Source organism: Ambystoma mexicanum, chromosome 6q (assembly GCF_040938575.1).
Source record: "Ambystoma mexicanum isolate Mex_15411 chromosome 6q, UKY_AmexF1_1, whole genome shotgun sequence".
NCBI classification, from domain to species: domain Eukaryota; kingdom Metazoa; phylum Chordata; class Amphibia; order Caudata; family Ambystomatidae; genus Ambystoma; species Ambystoma mexicanum.
This window is the reverse complement of record NC_090937.1, coordinates 1,036,156,899-1,036,182,053: the sequence shown is the minus strand read 5'-3', so window position 1 is coordinate 1,036,182,053 and position 25,155 is coordinate 1,036,156,899. Positions and strand designations below refer to the sequence as shown.

At 46.1% G+C, this 25,155-nt stretch overlaps 1 protein-coding gene across 3 annotated transcripts in view; it reads right to left on the bottom strand.

The window, feature by feature from the left end:
* The window catches only part of FGL1 (fibrinogen like 1), a 533,869-nt gene that overhangs the window by 53,011 nt on the left and 455,703 nt on the right, over window positions 1-25,155 (bottom strand). For all 3 annotated transcript variants that reach the window (XM_069631565.1, XM_069631566.1, XM_069631567.1), the window contains one exon: window positions 10,039-10,127. In XM_069631565.1, coding sequence (XP_069487666.1) covers window positions 10,039-10,127 — 89 coding nt within the window. The remainder of the gene's footprint in view (window positions 1-10,038; window positions 10,128-25,155) is intronic.

The following is a 25,155-nucleotide window of genomic DNA, read 5'->3' as shown; positions in this document are numbered from 1 at the left end:
GTGCTCTGTCCCCCTTTTTCATGATCATGCAGTGGTCCAGGTTTTTAATAGTAGGTCTTCATAGCTGTCAGACAGGAATGCACAATCTCGCACAGAAGAAATGCTGCATTTTACAACTTCAGATAGTGTTAGTTTGTGATAAATGAATTATAATAGGAGTCTATTTGAACAGTAAAACTTAAACCCCCTTCTCCAACCGCTACTGAAGTGTACACCCACTTTCAAGAGTTAGTCCCACTTTTATGTTAGTTGTCCTGTCCCGTTTTTTAACTTTTTAGATCTGGTCACCCTATCAATGTGGGTTCACACCCATATGATATTACTAAGTGATACTTAAAGGGCAACTGAAAGCACTTTTTTCAGGTGCGCTCTGGCATATGAGACCCCACTTTGTGACCAGGGTTGCCCAGTGCCAATAGATGTCTGAATCCTTCCCCTATTTGCCAGACTCTGATGGAAATCTGTTCAAGTTCCTAGATCAACGGCTGACTTGTTGCAGGTTTGACATTGCTTTAAGTCAACATTCCTTATGAATGGCTGCTTTCTGCAGACTCCTCTTCGTTGTTCAACCCATGAATTTTAAGTGATGGAAAGTTTCTGAGAAGGCAGGGCTGAATGTCTGCTGGAATGCATGTTCTGAGACAAATGTCTCGTGGCAGGGATTCCATCCCTTTTCAAGAGTTGAACCTAGAATTAAACTTCAGTAGGAGAAATGTGCCAAGTATGTACAGCTGAATAATGACTGAATATGGCTTTGGTCCAATGTCTGATGTCAACTGATGGCAATGCCAGTATACTGGGAGGCACTGTTGGCCTGGACATGTCATATTGGTATTCTACGTGTTTACATGAACACGTGTGTGTTAGATATGATATAATTGGTTATTTATAACGCGTTTAATACCCAGAGGTTTCTAAGCGTGCGCCTGGGGATCGAACCTGTGTTGTTCTGTGTCGTCTTGCTTCCAAGGCGAGCGCGTTGCCTCTGAGCTATCCTCCCGAGACTGCATGACCTTGATAGTGATGCCATCTTTGGGATAGGATTGTCAAAAGATGCTGTGTGGTTGTTCTGACTGGACACTAATGGTTCAGAAGAAGAATTTGGTGAAAATACATATTGCAGTTGCTATGGTGAAATGGCGGCTGATGGACATTGATTTGTGGTGGGCTTGCAATACATCTTGGGCAAATCGTGCATTTCTTTTATACTGTTTGTGGGTCACTGCTTTTTGTGATGCAGTAAATGTGCATGTAAGAATTATGATTGTAGATACCAAGCTTGTGCTCTTGCCTTTTTAGTTGTGACACACTTTACTGAGTTAATGAAATGAAAGTAATACATAGAATACTGAATAGTAGGGAGGTACTGTTGGATGCCATTTCAGGATGGATACAGTGCTTTGCATTGTGTAAGTAGCCCTCACTAGCGGTGTTAAACCGATGTTTTGGGCACCTGTAAGCAGCCTATACTATCTCTGTCACCTGTCATATTACACTGATTTATTGGCTGGGCCTGGGGGAAGTCTTCTTGTGTAGGGCTCCAGCTATCTACTTGTTTTTTTTATTTTGATTATGATTTTGGCAGATTTAATCCTCGGATTACTGCTTGCTGTAGTTACAGTTACCGCATGGAAACATGTTGGGGTCTCTAGTTATGAGAATACTATCTGTACACTGGTAACAGATGTGTATTGACCTAAATCTGTGTATGTTAGTATGGTCATTTTATAAACCATTTCCACCCTTATTTTGTGGAAAGTGATGGATTATGAATAGTTGGAGATCATGCTGCATAGAAAAATGTACAATGCAGGAACGGTTCACTGCTGACCCCTCTTAGAAATTCATTGCAAAGTGGATGAGTAGGTACCCATCAAAGATTCCCCCTTTTTCACCCCCTTTCAAGGCCACATCAAGATGTTGTCCTACAGGGAAGGAAAGCGCAAGAGTGTCCCTTGACTACATGAAAACAACGTTTCCAAACTGTAGTGGACTTTAAAGAAATGTTACCACCATCAACTTTTGGGTGGAGGTAAAAACTGGAGTAAAATATATAAGGTATTTGACCTCAAAGTCAGTTAGTATTTGCTAGCTAGGGCATTCCTAAGGAACACCACATGTGGTAAATGTGGTAATTGAAATACCACCAGCTTCAACAATTACCACCATACTCATAATGAGTGCTTTAGTTTTGAGTAAATTGAAGTAGTGCTATAATTATTAAATTTAAAACATGCAAATGGCAGGTATTTATTGACTGTCTATTCAGTAATGAAATACTTTTTGGAAACGTTGCTTCTGTTTCAACGCTTGTTGATAGGAACAGACACATATCTAATGACTGGGAAACAGGCAGAAAGCATTAAACTTGTAACTGAAGGAAATTCGAACATGTGTTGCGATGAACAGAAACATATCTATTGAGTCCAGCGCCCCGTTTTCAGACGCAAATGCCCATTCGATGCTCCACGTTTTCTTTCATGCAATTCTGAACATTATTCCATGCACCAGAGGCTAAATGACCGTAGCGTAAAGTGCGCGATAGGTTGGTACTAAGCCTTTGTGAATCACCAAACTTCGCACCTTTTGTTCACAGGCGTACACACAACTGGCGCACAGTGCAGCAAACGTCAACAGGCTAACTACGGCAAGCAGACTGATCCCATTACAAGAAACAGGCAGCCAGCTTACTCAATAATAAACTAACCGCGCTAAAAAAGGAAAATAAAAGCATCTAGGTGCTTGCCACAGGCAGGAACGCATGCACATAAAGGAAGGGACTGGCGAGCCAACCAGCGTCTTATCCAATGGGAAGGACAGGAAACTGCCTGATATCTGCAGTACATGTCGATAAACCAATCATGGCCGGGCCCAGGAAGGCATTCTGGGAGCAGGTGTGCTGCTCTAGTGGCGAAGCGTCTCACTTGGGGCTTTGGGATTTGGGTTCTACTTTCAAAAACGTGTGATTCTTGGTAGATCCTTTTTCTGCCTTGATTTGAAATATGTTTAATGCAAGAGCCAACTGTACAGTGCACCGCTTATATTGTCCCGGTTACATTTATCTCCCCGCGCCCCACACTTTCCTAAGTCCGGCACCTCATATCCATGGAGCTACTGCAACAATACTTGTTCCCTGTAAAGTGCACGGCTTTTCTGGGAACGGGGTCTGTGCTGTGCCAAATATGTATCTCTAAAAAAATAAAATAAAGATGTTTTGGAATGGTCCAATTGCAAATTAGGGAATGATACTCTGTAGAAAATAGCTGGATCATACTGGAGCTGGTTATTGGTTCTAATGCGAATGTCAAAAATCAAACTGAGGTGGATAATGCCTGATGTTTCAGTCTGAGTGAATGAGGCAGCACCATCACCCGGCTGGGTGTCTGAAGAAGCAGCATGCCATCACCCGGCTGGGTGTCTGAATGAACAGCATGCCATCACCCGGCTCTGTGTCTGAATGAGCAGCATGCCATCACCCGGATGGGTGTCTGAAGAAGCAGCATGCCATCACCCGGCTGGGTGTCTGAAGAAGCAGCATGCCATCACCCGGCTGGGTGTCTGAATGAGCAGCATGCCATCACCCGGCTCTGTGTCTGAATGAGCAGCATGCCATCACCCGGCTGGGTGTCTGAATAAGCAGCATGCCATCACCCGGCTGGGTGTCTGAATGAGCAGCATGCCATCACCCGGCTGGGTGTCTGAAGAAGTAGCATGCCATCACCCGGCTGGGTGTCTGAATGAGCAGCATGCCATCACCCGGCTCTGTGTCTGAATGAGCAGCATGCCATCACCCGGCTGGGTGTCTGAATGAGCAGCCTGCCATCACCCGGCTGGGTGTCTGAACAAGCAGCATTCCATCACCCAGCTCTCTGTCTGAATGAGCAGCATGCCATCACCCGGCTCTCTGTCTGAATGAGCAGCATGCCATCACCTGGCTCTCTGTCTGAATGAGCAGCATGCCATCACCCGACTCTCTGTCTGAATGAGCAGCATGCCATCACCCGGCTCTCTGTCTGAATGAGCAGCATGCCATCACCCGGCTGGGTGTCTGAATGAGCAGCCTGCCATCACCCGGCTGGGTGTCTGAATGAGCGGCATGCCATCACCCGGCTCTCTGTCTGAATGAGCAGCATGCCATCACCCGGCTGGGTGTCTGAATGAGCAGCCTGCCATCACCCGGCTGGGTGTCTGAATGAGCGGCATGCCATCACCCGGCTGGGTGTCTGAATGAGCAGCATGCCATCACCCGGCTGGGTATCTGAATGAGCAGCATGCCATCAACCGGCTTGGTGTCTGAATTAGCAGCAGGCCTTCATCTGAATGAGCAGCGTGCCATCACCCGGCTGGGTGTTTGAAAGAGCAGCGTGCCATCACCGGGCTGGGTGTCTGAATGAGCAGCATGCCATCACCCGGCTGGGTGTCTGAATGAGCAGCATGCCATCAACCGGCTTGGTGTCTGAATGAGCAGCAGGCCTTCATCTGAATGAGCAGCGTGCCATCATCCGGGTGGGTGTTTGAAAGAGCAGCGTGCCATCACCCGGCTTGGTGTCTGAATGAGCAGCGTGCCATCCACTGGCTTGGTGTCTGAATGAGCAGCAGGCCTTCATCTGAATGAGCAGCGTGCCATCATCCGGCTGGGTGTTTGAAAGAGCAGCGTGCCATCACCCGGCTTGGTGTCTGAATGAGCAGCGTGCCATCCACTGGCTTGGTGTCTGAATGAGCAGCAGGCCTTCATCTGAATGAGCAGTGTGCCATCATCCGGCTGGGTGTCTGAATGAGCAGCGTGCCATCCACTGGCTGGGTGTCTGAATGAGCAGCTTGCCATCACCCGGCTGGGTGTTTGAAAGAGCAGCGTGCCATCACCCGGCTGGGTGTTTGAAAGAGCAGTGTGCACAACAACAGCCAAACGTTTCAGTACCTACACAGGCTACAACCTACAAGGCTGAGTAGAAGGATGTGCAGGTTTTCCATGGAGGGATTCATGAATTGGCAACATCCATTGTCCAGGACTGAGATCAACTTAAAGATGGATCAAATGCACCAATGACATCCAATGATGTGAAATACGGAGCTGGAACTGGCCCAAAGCGAGTGTAAGATGCATGCATGGATGGGGAGTTTAGGCACTATATACTACATTCAAATGTGTGCTCCTTTCAGTATAAGGTGCAGGACGGCCTTTTGGTTATGATGACAGACTGGTCCAGTTGTGGCTGTGCTCGGAGGAAAGCTCTGTAAGAAATGCAGTGGATGCGATGTCTGCATGACCGAGGGTGACTGCAGAGGCGTGGGCTGTCTCGGAGGGTCTGCGCGTAAACAATAGCAGCTATTGCAGATTTTGCCGATTGGCCATTCTGACATAGGTAAGCAGGGTCAGTGAGCGAGGTGTAGAGTGTTGACTTTTTTTGTTGATTATTGGCCCTAAGTAGACTGCAGATGTAATGATGATGGCCATGCTCAGACCCAAACCCCAGCACTTTAGACAGGCACCGAATGGCAGACAGAGATAGTGGCCGGCTTTAATCAAGGCTTGGCCCGCAGCCTGGGAATCTAGACCTGGGATAGTGGAAAGCCTGCGAAATGACGCAACTAAACTAATCAGATGTAAGACATCATTCTGACCCACACCTGAGAGGATTTAGCCACAGGTGGTTCCCTGGTCTCCCAGAGGCAGGACAAATCCTTCTATAACCCGTGATCTGGGAGAGAGGACTGCGGGTGTTTGGGAAGGTGATGGACAGAAAAAGAGCTTGAGGCAGAACAGGAAGGCAAAGACTGGAGAGAGGGGGCCAGAAGGAGAGAGGGGCAGATCACGGATAAGCACATGGAGGAGGAGTTAAGGAAGGAGATGTGGAGAAGTATAATGAGCAAGCAGTTGGAGAAGATACCCGGAGCAGAGAGAAGGAGAATATTGAGGAGGCACTTAGAGGAAATAGCAGGAGAGAGGAGGAGTTAATTGAGAACAAGTTTGGAAAATACATCAGGAGGATGGGGGTGGAGAGCATTAGGCATGAGAACACCTGGGTGCGGATGAAATATAAGTAGAGAGAATAGGGATGAGGAAAAAAATACACCAGGGAGGAGGTGGGAGAGGATGGGGAGGAGGTGGTAAAGAGAAACAGCAGAAGGAGAAAGAGGTAAGGGCGGTGGAGAAGTATATTGGGGAGATTGTTGGGGAAGATAAAAGGAGGAGAGAAAAGAGAATATTGAGGAGACAGTTGGAGGAAATATCAAGAGGAAAGAAGAGGAGTTCATTGAGAAGGTGTTTGAAAAAAGACATGAGAAGGAATGTGGAGGAGAGCATTAGGGAGGTAGACACCCTTGAGAGTGGGCTGAAGATAGAACAGGTGGGCAGAAAGAGGGGGAAGTGGAGGAGAAAAGAAACAGCAGAGATGAGTGGGAGTAGTTGAAGAGAAAGATCAGACACCCAATAAGCCTGAAAGGATCGAAGTAAAGAGAGGTAGAGGTAAGATTATGTGCTGTGGCATCGATGAGGCCCATGAGGAGGTAGAGGAGAGAGACAGTGAAGAAGTGAAGACAGGAAGTGCACCAGAGATGCAATTAGGCATAAGACTATCATGACAGAGTATTGAGGATGTAACGTGGAAACCCAGGACAGGCTACCAGTCTGTGCTGTGATATTGCGTGATGCAGATCCCAAGCCCTCATCCCAAGTGGATCATCTCCAAACCAATCCAACCCATTTAGTCCTCTCAAAGGGAGGTTCACGACACCTTGGAAATCCTGATATTCACTCAAGGACACCGCCACTCAGCTCACACAGGCAAGTACTCACCTCTCCCCTATACACCTTTAAAAATACTGACCTAACCTGCTCCCCAGGACATCTACATGGGTGGGAGGCTGCATACCACCTCCCAATAACCATGGTGGAAGCCCTTTCAAGGACACAGTGACACAGAACCTGTCAGTGCCTGCACTCTCTCCCCTAGCAGCGGAACTCCCCTAAGTGCTGCAGCTATCCTGGCAAGAAGTGACTCGCCAGTAAGACTGAGATTCTACTCATCGGCACACCCACTCCCTCCTTCCCTGCATCTCTATGGCCGGCCTCTCTTGGCCCTCTTCCTGCTCCTACCTGCAAGGCAAAAAACCTCGGGGTCATCTTCGACTCCACACTCTCCTTCTCTCCTCACATCTCTGACGTCGCTAAGAAGTCACACTACCAGCTGCACCTCCTCAGAGGTATTCTTCCTTTCCTCTCCTTCCCCCAGAAGCTCACTGTCTCCCAAGCCCTGGTTCTCTCGAAGCTGGACTACTGTAACAGCCTCTATCTAAATCTGCCTGCCTCTACACTCCTCCCCCTGCAACCTATCCAGAACAGGACTGCGAGACTTGTCCTTGGCCTCAAGCCCAGGGACCGTATCTCTCCAGGACTGAAATCTCTACACTGGCTCCCAGTGGCGGCGAGGATTAAGTTCAAAACCCTCTGCATTGTCCACAAGGCCTTCTGGGGCCTAAATACCTTCAACTCTCTCTTCCTAAATATCTTCCTTCTCGAGCTCTTCGCTCATCCGCCTCCAACTCCCTCAGGGTCAGCCACTTCTCCAAGCAACGAGCTGAGGGTAGATATCTCTCCGCGGCAGGGGCCTCCCTCTGGAACAGCCTTCCTGCCTCCCTGAAACTTGAGGAGAACCATCTCCGGTTCCGGAAGCACCTCAAAACCTTTCTCTTTGCTTCTGCTTTCTCTCCCCCTCTCCCTTGCTAATTCTTGACTGAAACTGCACTGAATCTGCAACTGGGCCACTCTCACCGATCTCGGTCCTTGGCCCAGCCACTCTCACCTTGCACTGCCTCCCTTGGCAACCCCTGCACTGCGGGACTGTCTCTGTATCCCTTCAGCCCCCTTCCCAGCACTTATCTGCACTTACCTTGCACTTGCCACCAGCTGGCCATATTATTTATTATTATTCTACTTACCCTGTACTGCACTTTCCCCTTGCACTTTTTCCCTTCCCTCTACCCTTGCACTTGCGCGATCTGAACGACACCTGGCCTAGTAGAATTGTTGTGTCTTTCCCTTTGTTCCCCCTCCCTGCCTCGTCGCGCCTTGAAACACTTGTGTATAGGCGTGTTACAAATGCCATATCATATCATATCATAACACAGGCTGGGCCACTAGAGGGGTCAGACCCACTCTCACTTTCACTGCTACTCACTGTGGAGCATGCACCACCCCAGTACACTGTTTTGTAATGTGGATGAATGCTACTGCATGGAATGTCAGTGATGTCACGTGGATGGGTATGCAAGAACTGTTGTTGCAAGATTTAGAATGAGTGGTATATGTTTGTTAGTTTTAGTGAAAGCTGGCAGTGTATGGATGGTCTGATGGGTGTTCCTTTTCCCATGTATGCACTTTATCCCAAGAGTATCTGGAAGCTGAGCCAAGCCACTCAACTTACCATATGAGTATATGAGGGTCTAATGTGTTCATCTAAGGATGTAGCTTCTGTTACAACACAGGACCAGTGAATTCCCCAGAACAGACTAATCATAACACTTCTTAACATATATGCAATGCTAGAATGCTGAACACTGACCTCCAATGCTCACACAATATGTGATATTCCAACCCCTTTGCTTGCAGAGGCAAACATTGACATGTTTTCTAGGTCGGTGTCAAACGCTGCATATATTGTTCATTCCCATGAATCGAGGTGATGCTGCATTGCATCGAAAGAGGGCAAGAAAAACTCAACAGACTATGGCCCTTACTGACACTCATGCTAGCAGTACATCTGCCACATTGCTGCTGCCATGGTTGCAGTGTTAGTCCCTATTTTGAAGTCCCTTCATGGCGTTTTAGAACATTTACTGCAGTAGGTGGTCATTCTGCCTACGGTTAACCCTTCATTGGGCAGACGTAATATGAAGGAAAACCTGAGCCAAGTACTTGAGGATTTTACGCCCACTCTCTCCAACCTTGCACTACGGTGGTGCAGGAAACGTGGCACTAATCACTTGTGATGGGATCCTGCATCTCCGTGTAACTGGGGAGAGGTTTGGCTTGTTTTCTTTTACTGGTAAAGCCTTCTCTGTTGAAGGTTCAGCTTTGTGAAAAGAATAAGCTCTGCTTGCAGTGTAATGGAGGGGAAGCCCTGTGGCACACTCCTAGAAGAACCACCCCTACTTGCCAGCCATGTTGGTAATACTCATTAAATCACAATTTCCTTGCAAGGGCATTTTTTGGTGTGATTTCTGTTGCTGCTGTTTTAAGGGGAAAAACGTTGGAATAAAGACATTATGAATTGATTGCGTACTCCAAATTCCAGAATCAGACACGTGAGCTTGGTTTGAGAATTGTCACAGCTCTTTAGTGACTGGTGTGATATAGAACAGCTATCGCCAGTGGCCTAGTATGTCCAAATAGCCGACCATGCAATCCTGTCATTAGTGTTATCTTGCAAAGACTATCAGCCTCGTTACGAGTAGGGCGGTAAATGGTAAAATTGGTGGTAACTGTGTTACCGCCAATTTTACCACTGTGGCAAATTATGGGTTTGTGTTTTGAGTGGAGGATTTGCCTCCAGCAAAACCCTGGAGTTAAATCTTCCCACTCAATGCCGATAAATCGTCAGAATTGGTGGAATTGCCGCAGCAGTAATTCTGCCTCAGTAATGCCGCAAATAAAGCCCCATTTGGTCCAATGGACGGACCCAAAATAAATGGGGAATTACACTGGCACTACCACTTGTAATCAGGTGGAAATTCCGCCTGACCAAGTGGCGGTAACAGTAATTCCTCAGGGCCATTTTTTGGAGGATTTACTTCAGATTTTCCGCCTAACTCCTAATGAGGCCCTATGAAAGGGACACGGGCTGGTACCACAGGAAAAACGCAACTGCAACTAAACTCGAATGCAATAAAATATCGCTGCACACATGTTGAGCCTAATTATAACGAGACAATTTAAGAAGTTGACGTTTTCTTGGTGGTACAGACGTATCTGTAAAGCAATGGCAAGCAAATGGAGTACAAGTAAGGGGGACACATTTTAATTGGACATTAGATAATTACCTCTTCATCTCCAACTCTAAAACGCTTGTATTGTGCGAAACGCCGGTTCCCTTCGAAGTCCACAAGATCGATTCTCAAAGTATAATTTCCTGCAATAGAGAATACAATATTACTTCTGAAATATAAAGTTTAGAAAACTGCAATTCCATCCACTAAACCCCACGCCCCCCCCCCCCACAAAAAAAGACTTCTTGTGTGGCACGTTTGTCCTTATCTTATTGCATCTCTCCAAAAGTGTTTTATACAATGTGTAGTGTCTACATACAGTCTTGACTGGACCACTCCTGGCCCCAGGCGTGGCTGTCTCGGAATGACCATTCTGGGGTTTGTCCCGTGAAAAAGTTTAAGGCATTACTGGGTCAAGAAGCCACCACAATGTACCTGAGTGGCTGTAGCACATCTCTAGACCATTGGGGATCCGAACACTACGGGCTGATCTACTAAGCTAAACAAATAGTGTAAGTTACACTGACACCAACAAATGGCTTAAATTCTACTTACTTAGCTTAGCTAATTTAGTTGGATTTACACAATTGTTTTTGAGTTTAGTGAATCAGCCCAAAACAAACATATATGTGAGGCTGATTTAGTGAGCTACACAAAATTGTGTAAGTTACTGTTGAATCAAAAAATGGCTTACATTCTAATTCATCTATTTTTTTGAGTTTAGTACATGTTGTCTTACTTAAGATACTTATTTTGCTTAGTAAACCAGCCCCTACATGTTATTAAATACCCATTGCTGTTTGAAACTGCCTCACATTCACGTCCCATTAGATTCCAAACAATCTATAATATACCTTCCTTTCTGCCATCTCATCTATGGTCCACATGCAGCCAAACTGTCAGAAATGATTTGCATCCCCCTGCTAACTGCTACACCAGCCTCTCCCTGTGTCTGAGGCAGCTGTACCCTCTTTCCCATCCTCCTATCTGCCCCCTACATCGTTTCCTCCACAGACCAAGGTTTGGGTGCCCCAGGCTCAGCACAATAGGCTGCATTCCAGACAAGCCCAGGGGCTCCGAGACGACTGTGATGGTGATTAGGAGCGCTATAAAAGCCTGTAACAAAACATAACTTTTAACAAAAATGTTTATTTTATTGGTCTTTTGTAAAGCACTATATTGTGGCAGGGTGCTTCAATGCACAGACAGGAGGGAGTGAGGACAGAGGGGATGGACACAAAGGGAAGAAGGGAAGAGGGGCCGATCATATCTAACAGTAATCGGAACAATCAGTGCGTCCAAAGACCCCAAGGTTATGCACCAGGGGCCAAATGGGGCGGATGGCAAAGCAGAAGAGTACTCTTTGAATTAAGCAGGGCCAGCGTTAAGCACTCGGGTAATCAGAATGGCCTACACTTTCCTTTAACGTCTATTGGTGTACACAATGCATTAGGTAAGATGTTACACAGGTGTGGACCTACATTTGAAGATCTTTTGCCACCAGCTAAGGATTATTTGCATCTCGGGGCAAATATCAGGTCCGATTGGCCGATATCAGTTCTCTGTGTGAATTGGTGGGTGTGAACCGGGATGTTAGGTAGGTTGGTGCAGGACTGTACAGGGATTTCTGGATAATCTAGAAGACTTTAAATGTGCATCTGTGTTCAATCAGGAGCTAGCCAAGGGATTCAGAATGGGGGCAATGTGGTTCCTTGTCTTCACTCCCCGGATGGGCCCGGCAGCCCTATTTTGGACGATTGGAGTCCCTTGGTGAGTTTTGTGTGTGCCTCAGACACTAGGATGTTGCAGTAGCCTAGGTGGGGGAGAACCAAGGAACACACCAGATCGGATTTGTGTTCAGGATCCAGGAGTGGGCGTGGGGGAGGGTTGTTTTCAACATATGGAGTCGCAATCTTGTTTTACTTTGCAAATGGTCTTGTCCTGGGGTTCCAATGACATCTAGGAGTCAAAGATGCCCCTTAGGTTTTTCACTTTGTCTGGCGTAGTGGGGGAAGGGGGCTTCTAGGCTGGAGGGAAAGAGAAGAGGTTTGTCAATGGGTTGGCCTAATAGGAACCTCTCCGTTTTTTCTCCTTACAGGTGTAGGCTGCTGACTGTCACTGAGTGGGAGATGCAGGAGGATGTAGCTACGCTCTGGGCTGCACTGGGCTAGAAGGTTATGAGGATTTGGATGTTGCCAGCATAGCAATGAAAGGGGTCCAGGATGGAGGGGAGGGGTTGCATGCAGATGTTAAAGGAGATCTGGAAGACCCTTGTGGGCCCTGCATGGTGGGGTTGTGGGCAGGGAGGGAAATTGATAGAATCTATATTTTAGGAACGAGGAGAATCATTCATAACATTACATAACACAAAATAGCATAACATAGTTCTTTTTCTTAGCCCTCTAGGAGTTTTTGCTTTGGTTTTGTGTGCTATTTAAACTGCCCCTGGCAAACACTGTGGTTAGTCTACACTGCTTTACGTTCAAGCTTTGGAATGTGCTACCATTGATCTTCATTGAACTGGGTCCCATTTCTGGATCTTTGTTTAAGAAGTGCCAAGGACGAGGTATCTCGTCCTTGGGATTACCTCCCCAGTGCCAAGGACGAGATAGCTCGTTCTTGGCACTTAAGGCGTTAATGAAGGAGAAAATGTTAGAAGGCTTTGCATGGTGAAATACTGAAAATACTGAAATCACCAAAAAAGGCCTTGGCACTGGGGGGGAAACCCCATGGCAGTTAAAAGGTTAAAGTCAGCTTGGATTGCTTTCAAGCAATAGGACCCGTCTGACGTTGACCTGGGCCCTATTCGCCTTCTAGATGCTATTATTTTTCTGGGGTTATCATTGAATCATGTCTGATCTTTGTACAGTGCTTTGGATAACATTAATATAGAAAGAAAATATATTCAATTTAAATTACTTTCTTTTCTTCATATTGGTATGAATTCATTAAAATCATTTTCCTACCCAAGATAATAACTATAATAACTTGTTATTTATACAGCGCTTTTATCCAAAGTGCTTTACATAGAACATATATACATACGTTATTATTACCTAATCGAAATTGGTACTCACTTTATCGACCTCGAAAGGATGAAAGGCTGAGTTGACCTTGCCGGGATTTAAACCTGTGACTTGCAGATCAAGCACAGATCACAGCAACGAGTGCTCAACCCTCTAAGCTATTTTACCGGCTATAATGAGTTAAACTAAAAAACAAATGGGGCATATGATAAATGTTGTAAAAGATATAAGGCCTCATTGCAAGTTCAGCGTTGCAGGGAAAAAAGTGGTAATAACTTTGTTACCACTGCTTTTTTGGTGGTAATTCCATTACCATCACTTTTTTGGTGGTAACCGGTTACCACCATTGTCCCACACCGCTGAATTATGGTTTTGGAGGTAAAGTGAAGGATTTACCTCCAGCAATAATCTGGAAGTGAATCTGTCACTTTACTGCCAAAATGGGCAGATTTACTGTGCGGTAATTCTGCCAGCAGTAAATCTACCTAAATCTATGGACTCCAAAAATGGGGAATTACCACCACTTGTAATCCTGTGGTAACTCCACGGGACCAGGAGACAGTAACAGCAATTGAGTGTGGCAACAATTCAGTAGATTTACTGCCGAATTACCACCAAACCTGTAACGAGGCCCATATCATTTATTTTCCAATGTATTTATATGCATTCCCATTTCCACAACTCTCCGACATCGTCAGTGCCATAGTGATTGGCATTCCATGATATGCTGATTACGGCTCCATAGACCAAAGCCAATAACATCGAAAGCCTCCCTTTTGTGATGCCTCTAATTGATGAACGGCAAGACTTGAAACAGAAGATAAAGTTCCACATAGTTATGGGTACAATATTAATGAATCAAATTAATTTTGCAACTGCATTATATTGATACACATAACGTCAAAGTTCTCGCTCATTTGGACAAGACTAAGATGTCTAATAACTAGATTTGCTCTAGAGTGGAATCCAAAATGTAGCCTCATACGTTGCACAGTACTTTGCAGTATTTCATACCTTAATCAAGACAGGCGACAGCCAGCAGCCAGACAGGCAGGCGAAGTAACACAGCTATCACAGCCCAGGTATGGCCGAAGATACAGGCTACGTTCCCTATTCAGAGAAGATTCACTCAAAAAGCAGCTCTCCGATTAGGTCACAGATTTTCTTGTTTTTTGGCGTGAACAAGCAAGCTCTTCTGCTCCGTCTGTGAGCCACCGTGAAGGTGAAGGGTTAACATACAATCTACAAAAGAAGTCAATGCGCCTTGTGTCGAATTCTGCCTGTTTGCCACAAAGCATCATGTGATTTCCTGTGGTCTAATGCCTCGTTGACTGCTGTGCAGTTGCTACTGGGGGGACTATCTTTGTTGACACTCTCAATAGACTTGTGGGTAAAAGCATAAGCATAGAATGAAAAAGATAGAATGGCGCCATTAACTTAAATGGAAAATATATGCAACTCAAAATCTCGAATCTCTCAAAACGGAATAAACAAAGTCAATTTTTGAAATAAACCACACCTGGCAGCATGCATAGAGAAGAGTGGTGAGGCAGCTAGTAACAACATTGTTGGGTAAGGGTATGTTATGGAGAGTATACATGGATCCCTCTATCAAAGAAGCTGGTTTAAAAAGAGGAATCCATTTTGAGTTGAGAAAATTATTGCATGCCAATATTTAATTGTTGTTACCCATTTTCATTTTTATTATAGTAGGAATTGCTATCTATTATATTAAATGATTTGAGATATGACTTTTTTCAGTCGATTTCATTCTATTTAGCACCACCACCAGGGTCGGCATCAGGGACAGTATATGTTTGGTTGACTCAGAACCCCAGGGCTGGAATCTGGCACAGGTTGAATGCTAGTTACCTCGGGCCATCTCCAAGACTGGCATCCAGGACAGCCTGAATGCTGCTTCCCATCCACGAGCACCAGGGCTGCTTTCCACAGGAGTCCAAATGCTGTTCAGCAAGCACCCACAGGACTAGTATTAAGGTCAGTATGAATGATGTTTACTTAGCACCTCCAAGGCAGGAATCCAGGACAGCGTGTATGCTGTTACTGGGGCTGGTACCTAGTTCAGTCCAAATAATGTTTACCTAGCACCCTCGCAGCTGGTATTGGAAACAGTACAAATACTGTTCACTGAGCGCCATCCCTAGGCCTGTTATCTAAGTCAATCCATGTGGTGTTTACCTAACAGCATGGACGATAGTATCAGGGACAGTCAAAGTGCTGTTTTCCTAGCAACCCCATGGCTGGTATCAGGGACAGTCCCAGTGCTGCTTATCTAGGACCACCACCAGGGCTGGTATCCGGGACAGTTTGAATGCTGTTTACCAACAACCACCACCAGGGATTCACGATTAATCAGACAGTCACTTTCAACTCAGGGAGTTCCTTTTCCCGCCTCCCCAAGCAAGGTGGCACGCACCCAAAGCGCTTATACAGATTGAATTTTATTGAGGCCTCCAACCTGTCTCACACTACCTAAACAAATACCCGCTGTACCACCAATGAGCTAGGAACCAGGCCAGTATATAGTAAGAATATATATTTATTTATGGTTTGACAAAATTTAACAGCAACCAAAACATCAGCCACCAACGCTGTGACACTACACAATATCACAAATTCAAATTTCTTGCACCAATTGATTAACACAGGTTTCTAATGATTGTACAGATACTAAACCACAAAGGTAAGATTTAGAGATGGACAGTTATCACTTTACATCAGATTTCTTGCAATTTTACCCTCAAACAATATAATTCACCCAGCGATTGCTTAGTCTGTTATCAAGCTTTTTCTCCCAACAACCCCCCCCTGTCCCCAGACATCAGTTATAAATGACCCCTTAAATTAAAGGCAAGGTACAGGGAGTGGGAATACAGTAGCAAAATCATTTGGCTTTTAATTAAAAGGCAGGGCTTGACAAATAGACACAATAAAAACAAATCGGGTTGGGTTTTTTATTTGAAAGGCAAAGTCAGGAAAGTAACTCAATGGGAAAATAGTTTTGGGCTTTTTATTTGCATGACATGCAGGTCCTTGGGATTCTGGTTTGGACTGAAAGGGAACATTTGTTTTCACAATTTGTTTTTAAAGGGAATGCAAGGTGTTTGGACTTTCATTTTGGGAACACTAGCACATTCAATTGAACAGCAGGGTTACCCAATTACATTACACACTTGAGCCATTTACAGTGCACTGGGATAATCCTTTGTCAATTTTGAATTTTGACAAAAAGATCACCACATTATAAATGACTCTATCGGAATTAATTAAATTACATTTTTACTTAATTGTGCAAGGGTATACACGCTTTCACCCCTCCCCCGACTAAATGAGAGCACCCACCAATGCAAAGGTAAGAGTTAAACAGACAGATTCCAACACGATACTAGGTAACTGGATTGGGTGTTCTTCTATAGAGGATTCATTGAGTTAACGTTTTAGTTCAATATGGACAGAAAAAGGATGTCACTGAGAGTTGATTATGTTGGTGTGGGGCCTGGACCCTAAGAACCTTGCAAATTTGACCAATGTAATTGACAAATACCGAGAGATTCGACCCGATATGGGAAAGAGAAACTCAACTAATGAAATGAATAGGAATAAAAATATTATCACTATATGATAGGAGATGTATGCCTAATGTGAACCAATTCTATTGTAGAAACGGGGAAATAACCCAGGAACGCTCTAGAATAAAAAAAACACCAACTATTATTAATGCATAGCAAGAATGGCGAGTATGATGTAAGACTAATGACATATGTATAGTACTGATCTATGAAATCATTCTGAGGAAAGAAGACAAATTCCCTCCATATTTGTAAGCTAAATAAGAAAAACATATTTGTTTAATACAAACAAAAAAGAAAGAAAGTAATTTCTAAAGGTGATATTGTAACATCAAAAGTGGTAGAACATAACTAATGAAATATGTATTCTGTTTTTGCTCGTGTCCCTCAAATCCTACCCTTCGCCAACCCCAGATTTTCTGTCTATTATTGAAAATTATGTTGTGTACTAATGTATAACAAGATTTGGAAATGACTGTCCTATGATTTAGTCTTGTTTTGAGGAAGGCCCATAGGCCGAAACACGTGTTAACTAAAGGACAATCTACCTATTATTGAAAGGCATTAAGATATATGCCACCTACTCTATATAGACATTAAATAACCATTTGAGAAACACACTTTTGAGAATCTGATGTCGCTCTTTGCAGCCTGGCGCAACTGAGTAATACTTCTAGTCTACTATCAATATGGACAGGGTCTACCCTGTTTTGCCCCTTCCCCCCTTCACCCACTAAGGCAAAGGTATTAAGGCAGGTAGCTACCCACACAATTGATAGCTTTGGGATATATCTACTTAAATGGGAGATCTCTGTTCTTAGCTCAGGAAGCCCACCAGATTCTAGGACCCTTTTTCATGCAGGCAGATCACATCTCAAGCCTCTGTCGACTAGCCAGGTCTCTCCAGCCACAGGCCTCTATCAGATAGGGCTCCCAAGTTTCCGAGCAAAGTCCATGGGTCTCCTTTTCTCCCTTCTTCTAGGCAGGCCTTGGTTTAGCTTTGTTCCCCTGGCAAGGTGGTACCCCGATGGATTAGGCAGCTCTCCTGGTCTCCCTCACTCTCCCTAGTTGTTTTCTTGCAAGTCCCCTCTTAGATTGGAAATTGCCAAGATATAGGGCTGATGACATTCCATTATTATCAAAACGTCCACGCTGTGGATTGGCTAGCTCTCTCCTTCTCTCTCCCCCCAATATGTGCCCTGCCTGCAAATAGGACAAGGAGTTAGGGAGTGTGTATGATGGAGGCTGAGGGAGGAGGAAAAATACAAAATTTCAAAATGACAGGTAGTTTTAAACTTTTGGGTTCTGAAAATCTAACAACATGGCAGCTACCCTAATTTTTCAGATAATTGCAGGCACATATATACTTTTGAGTTCTATATTTGATGGCCAGTTGGAAAATACTAATCAGATCTTGGCACGTCCTTCATGGGAGGAGCTACCGTTTTGATCGATTTACTCCTGAGCCGAAATAATCACAAATCTGCCCCGTCCTGATTCAAACCTTACTTCCATAACCTATCATCACAACGTTCTATCCCCTCAGAATTATGAGAAGGCCAGAATCATATAACTCCAGTTGTATCCAGCACACAAAATGGGTTTTACATGGTCCTGAAGGGCTTCTTATCCCCTTCAATATGAGACCACGATGGGCTCACTGGGGCGTACAATGCACTTTTTATTCAAGAAAATGTATTCAATGTTAGTCAATGGCAAGGCATTCCATGTGTCCCTCAGTTTCACATTGGCCCCCACCAATTTTAACATGAATGCCTGTTCTTTTAACCTGACACTTATCAGCTATCTGTTTCATACACAATGTTTGATCATTCATTAGTGGTTCTGAAGCCATTTCTTGAGGTCGAGTTAGCCCCGAAAGGTCATTTCTGTTGACTACTAATGTACAGTTATTGGGGAGGCTTGACCTTAAAGGTCATTTCTGCTGGCATTTTATCTTCAATTCCCACAATTTTGATCTAATTCTCTGTATATTCTTTATATTTATAACTAAAACTAGACCTTCTTCTCCTGGAGGTCCTCAGCCAAAGGTCTTGAGTTCAAATTTTCAAAGTCACAGACCTTTCAGTTCAGTGGGGGAAAACACCAGCTGCATCCATACTTCAGAAAATACAGCTTTAATTCGACAAGATGTGCTTACATGTAACATTTTAGCATTCTATCTCGGCATGTGGTTTAAAATACAGTCTTTCTTTTCTACTATATTAGAACAGAGGTAGATTAATTATTAATCTCATTCACAGAGCTAGGCCGCAGTTAACATAGGAAACCAGTGTTCACTTCTACAAAACGAAATAGGCCTTTCTCTTTACAGGCTGTCATTTTAAACGATGAAAATTAAGTTTCTTTATTCCTGATAAACGCACTCTGTCACTTGACTTTATTTCCCAAATGGCAGCCATCATTCCTCCTTTTTATCTTCCAAATGCGCAGTGTTTCAATTTTTTTTTTCCACGAGCACTGCTACAGGTCTTCCGAGCCATTCGAGCCTCCATAGGGCTCAATGGGAATGGGGATGGAGCTAATAATGGTACCGCAATTTGCGGTACCGTTATTAGCTCTGAAGTCCATTAACGGGTCCCGTCCTTAACACCTGGTCAGACCAGGCGTTAAGGAAGGGACCCGCTAAGGGACCTCGGAATAGGGTGGTAAGGGATTACCGGCACCGGTGTCCTTACCGGTGCCGGTAACCCCTTACCACCTACCTCGTAATGAGGCCCTATGTGCTATTTATTACACAGACAACCAGCTTCAAAACTAGGTGGAAATCACACTCATTCTGCAAATCAAACCAAAATATGCAGAAGTGAACAAATCAGTCAACCACACCTTACCACAGACAAGTATCCACTCTCCCATCCAGCCTCATGTTTATGGGCGAAATAGCTGTTGATGGGTGAGGCGGTTCCTTCCTGGCTCCGTGGGACAGTTTATATACATCGTGCATATGATAAGCCATGATTGATACCCAGTACCTATCCCCGGAAGGACTGCCCTAAAAATAAATACTGCACACTTACCTCTGCCATGTTTCATTCTTTAGTACTTGCACAAATCTTTCCAAATGTCTCTGACACATATCAGTACTTAGTGAAGGGCTGGAGATACGGTAAACTGAAGGATGCAGTGTTATCATATCAGCTATCTTATCCCCACTGCACCAACATCTTAGCTTCTTTCCACCTTTCTGCAGCCCTGCCACCCTCTTCACACCAACAGATGGTGCACCTGGCTTCAAGCGGCACGTTGCAGATTCAAATACCCACCTTGGATGTTTTCTGCTCCGCATCTCATTATGAAGATGGGATTCAGCATAATTCTGCGCTTCTGCTTTACAAGGCGAGTATGTGGGGGTTCCTTTTGACCTGTGGGTGCGTGCGCAGTGTGACAGGAGATTTAGGCTTGTGAAGGTCACCAGGTTAGATTTATGAGAGAGATGGGCCGCGATTCTGACCCATTCCCAGATCGCCTGACTAACACACTGATGTGCCCTGATTTCTAGCTGAGCACTGCACCTGCGCCTCTTAAGAGTGAGGTCTGAGAGGGCTCAATGCCTACCGACAAGCCCTTTCCCTGAACCAAACAGTGCCCGCCTCGCATAACCCCAAGCGCTTCTCGTATGGCAATGAGTGGAGTCTCCGGACTGCTCCTCTCCGCTCATCTGTCAACTCCCAGATCCTTGTTACACATGGGTTACGTGTGGTATAATGTATGTATTTGAGAGAGAGAGAGAGAGAGAGAGAGAGAGAGAGAGCGAGAGAGAGTGAGTGAGAGAGAGAGAGAGAGAGAGAGAAGCCAGTAGCAGGAGTGTATGAAGAACACCGGGTTGCTCTGCCTTGTTAGGCCCTTTTCATGCATTGCTATCATTTCTAATGCTTTGTCTCGCTTTACATGCATTTTTCATGTGCTTATGTGGCATCTTAGGACCTATTTGCTATGTGTGGCTTCATGATTCTCTATGTCCCTCAGCAGAAACCTGTCCATTAAGGTCTCTGACTGCTCCCTGCACTAACACGCTAAAAATCTACATTCCAAAAACGATACATATGCCAACTAAGATGCCCATATGTGTAATCTACATTCCTGCAAACAATACTTATTCCAATACAGCTTCCCATATGTGCAATCTACATTCCAGCAAACAATACTTATGCCAACTAAGCTACCCATATGTGGCAACTGAACACGCCTCCCAAAACACATCAAACATCAGAACGTTATTCTTCTACAACTAACTTACATTACATCCGTAGCCCAGCGAGTGCATCCTAGCAACACAGACACACGAAGCTCTGCTCCTGACACACAGGCCTCTATGCTCTCAACAGGTCTCTATGCTCTCAACACAGAACTGGAAACAGACCTCAGAGTACTTCAAATCTACGAGCATCAAACCAGCAGCAAAGCTATATTGCACCCCCTTCCCTTTCAGATCCACCAAAGGACCTGGCTACTATGCAAATGGCAGCGCAGCGCAATATCAATACCTCTAATATAACATAAAATAATAAGATCCGGGAATTTCACATAGAACAGGATGCGGGACCCACAAGACGTTACTGGCTACATGACATGTCGACACTCCAGCCCTTTCCCTGGATTTCAGCAAAAGTCAAAATGTGTGGGTTTATGGTTTGGCCAAGTGCGGTTGCTTATACAATTCCACACTGTTTCACCAATCTGCACCACATTTTGTATAGTATACCGTTAGGAGACTCTGGACATTACTGGCTACATGACATGTGGACACCCCACCCTTTTCGCCGGATTTCAGCACCTTCACACATGAGACGGTTGCCTGAAATCAGGAAAACATCAATGTGGTCATAGACGGACCAGGGCTCAACCCCAGAATGCACGATTTCTGAGGCATTTGCACCGGAATGCACTGCAAAAAATTGCACCATGGCAGGGTGAGGCAACAGGCGAGGAGAGAGCACAGCAGGTCCCAGTGTGCAGCAGCACACCAACTCTCGCCTCCCCCAACGCGGGGTATGTCAGACAGCCACACACGCTCATTCTCAGCGCAGTTTACTTCAGAGCACAAAGCACATCAAGCGATAAGGAAACAGCGCCCTACAGAATCATCGATTTTCAACAATTGAGGAAAGTGTTGGTCATGTCTGTCCACAGACCCCGTTCAGAGAACGGGAACTTCTTGCTAGTGCTTTATAAATGGAGGACATTGAGACTGCGTGCTCTTTTTAGTGAATCCCATACCTGGCACAACTCCAGCAGGGAACGTTCCTCACAGAGGGCTTAGTCAGACGATTAGTGTTTGCCTTCAAAACAAGCATCTTTTTATTGCATGTAAACGCTATTTGAGCAGCGAGATATTTCCAGGATTTGGTTTTACCCTGGGTTGGCCTACCTGCTTTATGTTTGAGTGAATTGACTGTTTGAGCTCCTCTGGCCTTTCCTCATCATCCATTGCAATGAAGGTGCCCTTGTTTTCCTCTTGTCCTTTTCTACTCTCTTCTAGTGTTGTCCATCCTGTCACACAGGGAGGGCGGAGGATGATGGGAAGATGGAACCTCTTAACATTTCGTGACGGCTCTGCTGTCAAAAGTGTCTTTTTAACTGTATCCAGTGATATTAACGAAATTGATAACACCAAATCACATCCACCAAAGTCCAGTCTTTATCTGTAATGCAGGACCCCTCCCAGGCAGCCACATTTCACTACTGTTGCCATAGTGTCTGGGCTACAAATCACCCACCCAAAAGTAGACACCAGTGAGGCTGTTAAGCAGGCCACTGCCCAAGAAACAGCCACCTGACCTGCCGACATAGCTGCACGTGAGGCAGCCAACATTGATGCCACCAACACAGCAGCCACAGTGAGCCAGCTGTCCATGGACTCATCTATCCTGCACAGCATCTCACCACTTCTCAACAGCCCCTCCCCCTTATCAGGATGCCATGCCCTGCATTGAAGCCAACCAGAGGACACTTAATCCCTTATAAAGGAGGGCAAGGTGCATGGGGAACAGCTGTGTGGCTCAGAGGGAAGCCACCACCCTGAATCACCAAGGCCAGTACCCAACCACATGCTCACCGCCATTTGGGATAGGCTCTCTCAGACTGAGCAGAGCCAGGAGAGGATGGAGAGGATTGCCCAGGAACAACTGTGCCACTCCCAGGCAATGCATGATGTGCTGCAGGGTGCCTCCAGAAGAATGGTCACTGTCCTGCACCGCTTGTGTTGGCATGCTGCAGATGGCACAGCAAGCACGACGCGCATGAGCCAAAGGGTGTGGGAGTTGGCTGAGCACATGCAGCCATGAATGAGAATGTGTCACAAGCCATAACCCTCATTCTGTAGCACATCCGGGGTGGTGAACCACCCAGTTCTGTGTCAGCCACGCCAACAGAGGGAACTGTGGCAAGCACCCAACCAAGGCTCTCACAGTGAAGCATCAGGCGTCCAAGCTCCCCATCCCAAAAAGTTGGCAAGAGGAGGAGATAGTGGACAAGTATATATGATTGTCCACAAGGATGTGCGTTTGGGGGAGGTATGATGGTTTGGGAATGGGTTGATGTTGGGGACGTGGGTGTAGGGAGGGGATGATGTTGGGGATGAGGGTGTGGGAGGGGATGATGTTGGGGATGTGGGTGTGGTGAGGGGATGATGTTGAGGATGAGGGTGTGGGGAGGGGATGATGTTGGGGATAGGAGTCTGGGGAGGGGATGATGCTGGGGATGTGGGTGTGGGGAGGAGATGATGTTAGCAATGAGGGTGTGGGGAGGGGATGATGTTGGGGATGAGGGTTTGGGGAGGAGATGATTTTAGGGATGTGGGAGTGGGGAGAGTATGATATTGTGGATGAGGGTGTGAGGAGGGGATGATATTGGGGATGAAGGTGTGGGGGGATGGTGTTGGTGATGTGGTTGTGATGACGCGATGATGTTGGGGATGTGGTTGTAGGGATGGGATGATGTTGGGGATGAGGGTGTGGGGAGGGGATGGTGTTGGGGATGTGGTTGTGGTGAGGGGATCATGTTGTGGTTGTGGTGAGGGGATGAGGTTGGGGATGAGGGTGTGAGGAGGTGATGATTGGGGGATGAGGGTGTGGGGAGAGGATGCTGCTGGGGGTGTGTGGAGGGTGTGTTGAGGGAAGGATGTTGCTGATGTAGGTCGGGGATGGTATGATGTTGGGGTTGAGGGTGTGGGGTGGGGATGATGTTGGGACGTGGTTGTGGGGAGGGGATGATGTTGGGGATGAGGGTGTGAGGAGGGGATGATTTTGGGTATGAGGGTGTGGGAAGAGGATTATTTTGGTCGTATGCGGAGGGATTGAAGCAGGGATGATGTTGGGAATGAGGGTGTGGAGAGGGGATGATTTGGGGGATGTGGGTGTGGGGAGGGGATAATGTTGTGATCTGGGCAGGGGATGATGTTGGGGATGTGGGTTCAGGGAGGGGATGATGTTGGGGATGAGAGTGTAGGGAGGGGATGGTTTTGGGGATGAGAATGTGAGGCGGGAATGGTGTTGGGGACGAGGATGTGGGGAGGGGATGATTTTCAGGGATGTGGTTGTGGTGAGAGGATGATGTGGGGGCTGAGGGTGTGGGGAGGGGATGATGGGGTGTGGGGTGGGGATGATGTTAGTGATGACGGTGTGGGGAGGGGATGATGTTGGGAATGAGGGTGTGGATAGGGAATGATATTGGGATGTAGGTGTGGGGAGGGGAAGATGTTGGGGATGTGAGGAGGGATAATGTTAGGGATGTGGGTTAAGGGAGGATATGATGTTGGGGATGAGGGTGTGCAGAAGGGATTATGCTGGGAATGAGGGTGTGGGGAGGGGATGATGTTGTAGATGAAGATGAGAGGAGGAGGTGGCATTGGGGATTAGGATGTGGAGAGCGGGTGATGTTGGGAGGAGCATGTGGGGAAAGGATGATGTTGGGGATGTGGGTGTGGGGAGGGGATGATGTTGGGAATGTTGGTGTGGGGAGGGGATGATGTAGGGGTGTGGGCAGGGGATGATGTTGGGGATGAAGTTGCGAGGGAGGGTGATGTTGGGATTAGGATGTGGAGACGGGGAGATTTTGGGAAGGAGGATGTGGGGAGGGGATGATGTTGGGGATGTGGGTGTGGGGAGGGGATGATGATGGGAATGTGGGAAGAGGATGGTGTTGGGAATGTGGGTGTGGGGCGGAGATGATGTTGGGGATGTGGATGTGGGGAGGGGAAGGTGATGGGTGTGTGAGTGTGGGCAGGGGATGATGTTGAGGGTGAAGGTGTGGGGCGAGGATGATGTTGGGATCAGGGTGTGTACATATAGAATAGATCAATGTTGAGTCCAGTCAATGCCTCCAGTGTTTATTCAATGGATGTGATGTATGTGCATTCCGTGAATAATCACAGTACTTTGAGAGGTCCATGTGTGTGAAATCAAAAATAGTTGTCCATTGGGTCCTGGCAGAAGAGTCCTTCTCTCACCTCCTCACGTATATCCTGAGGTGCCCTGTTGTCACCTGCAACTTCTTCATCGTCAGAGCCGGGGAGAGAGGGAATAGTCCTCCTC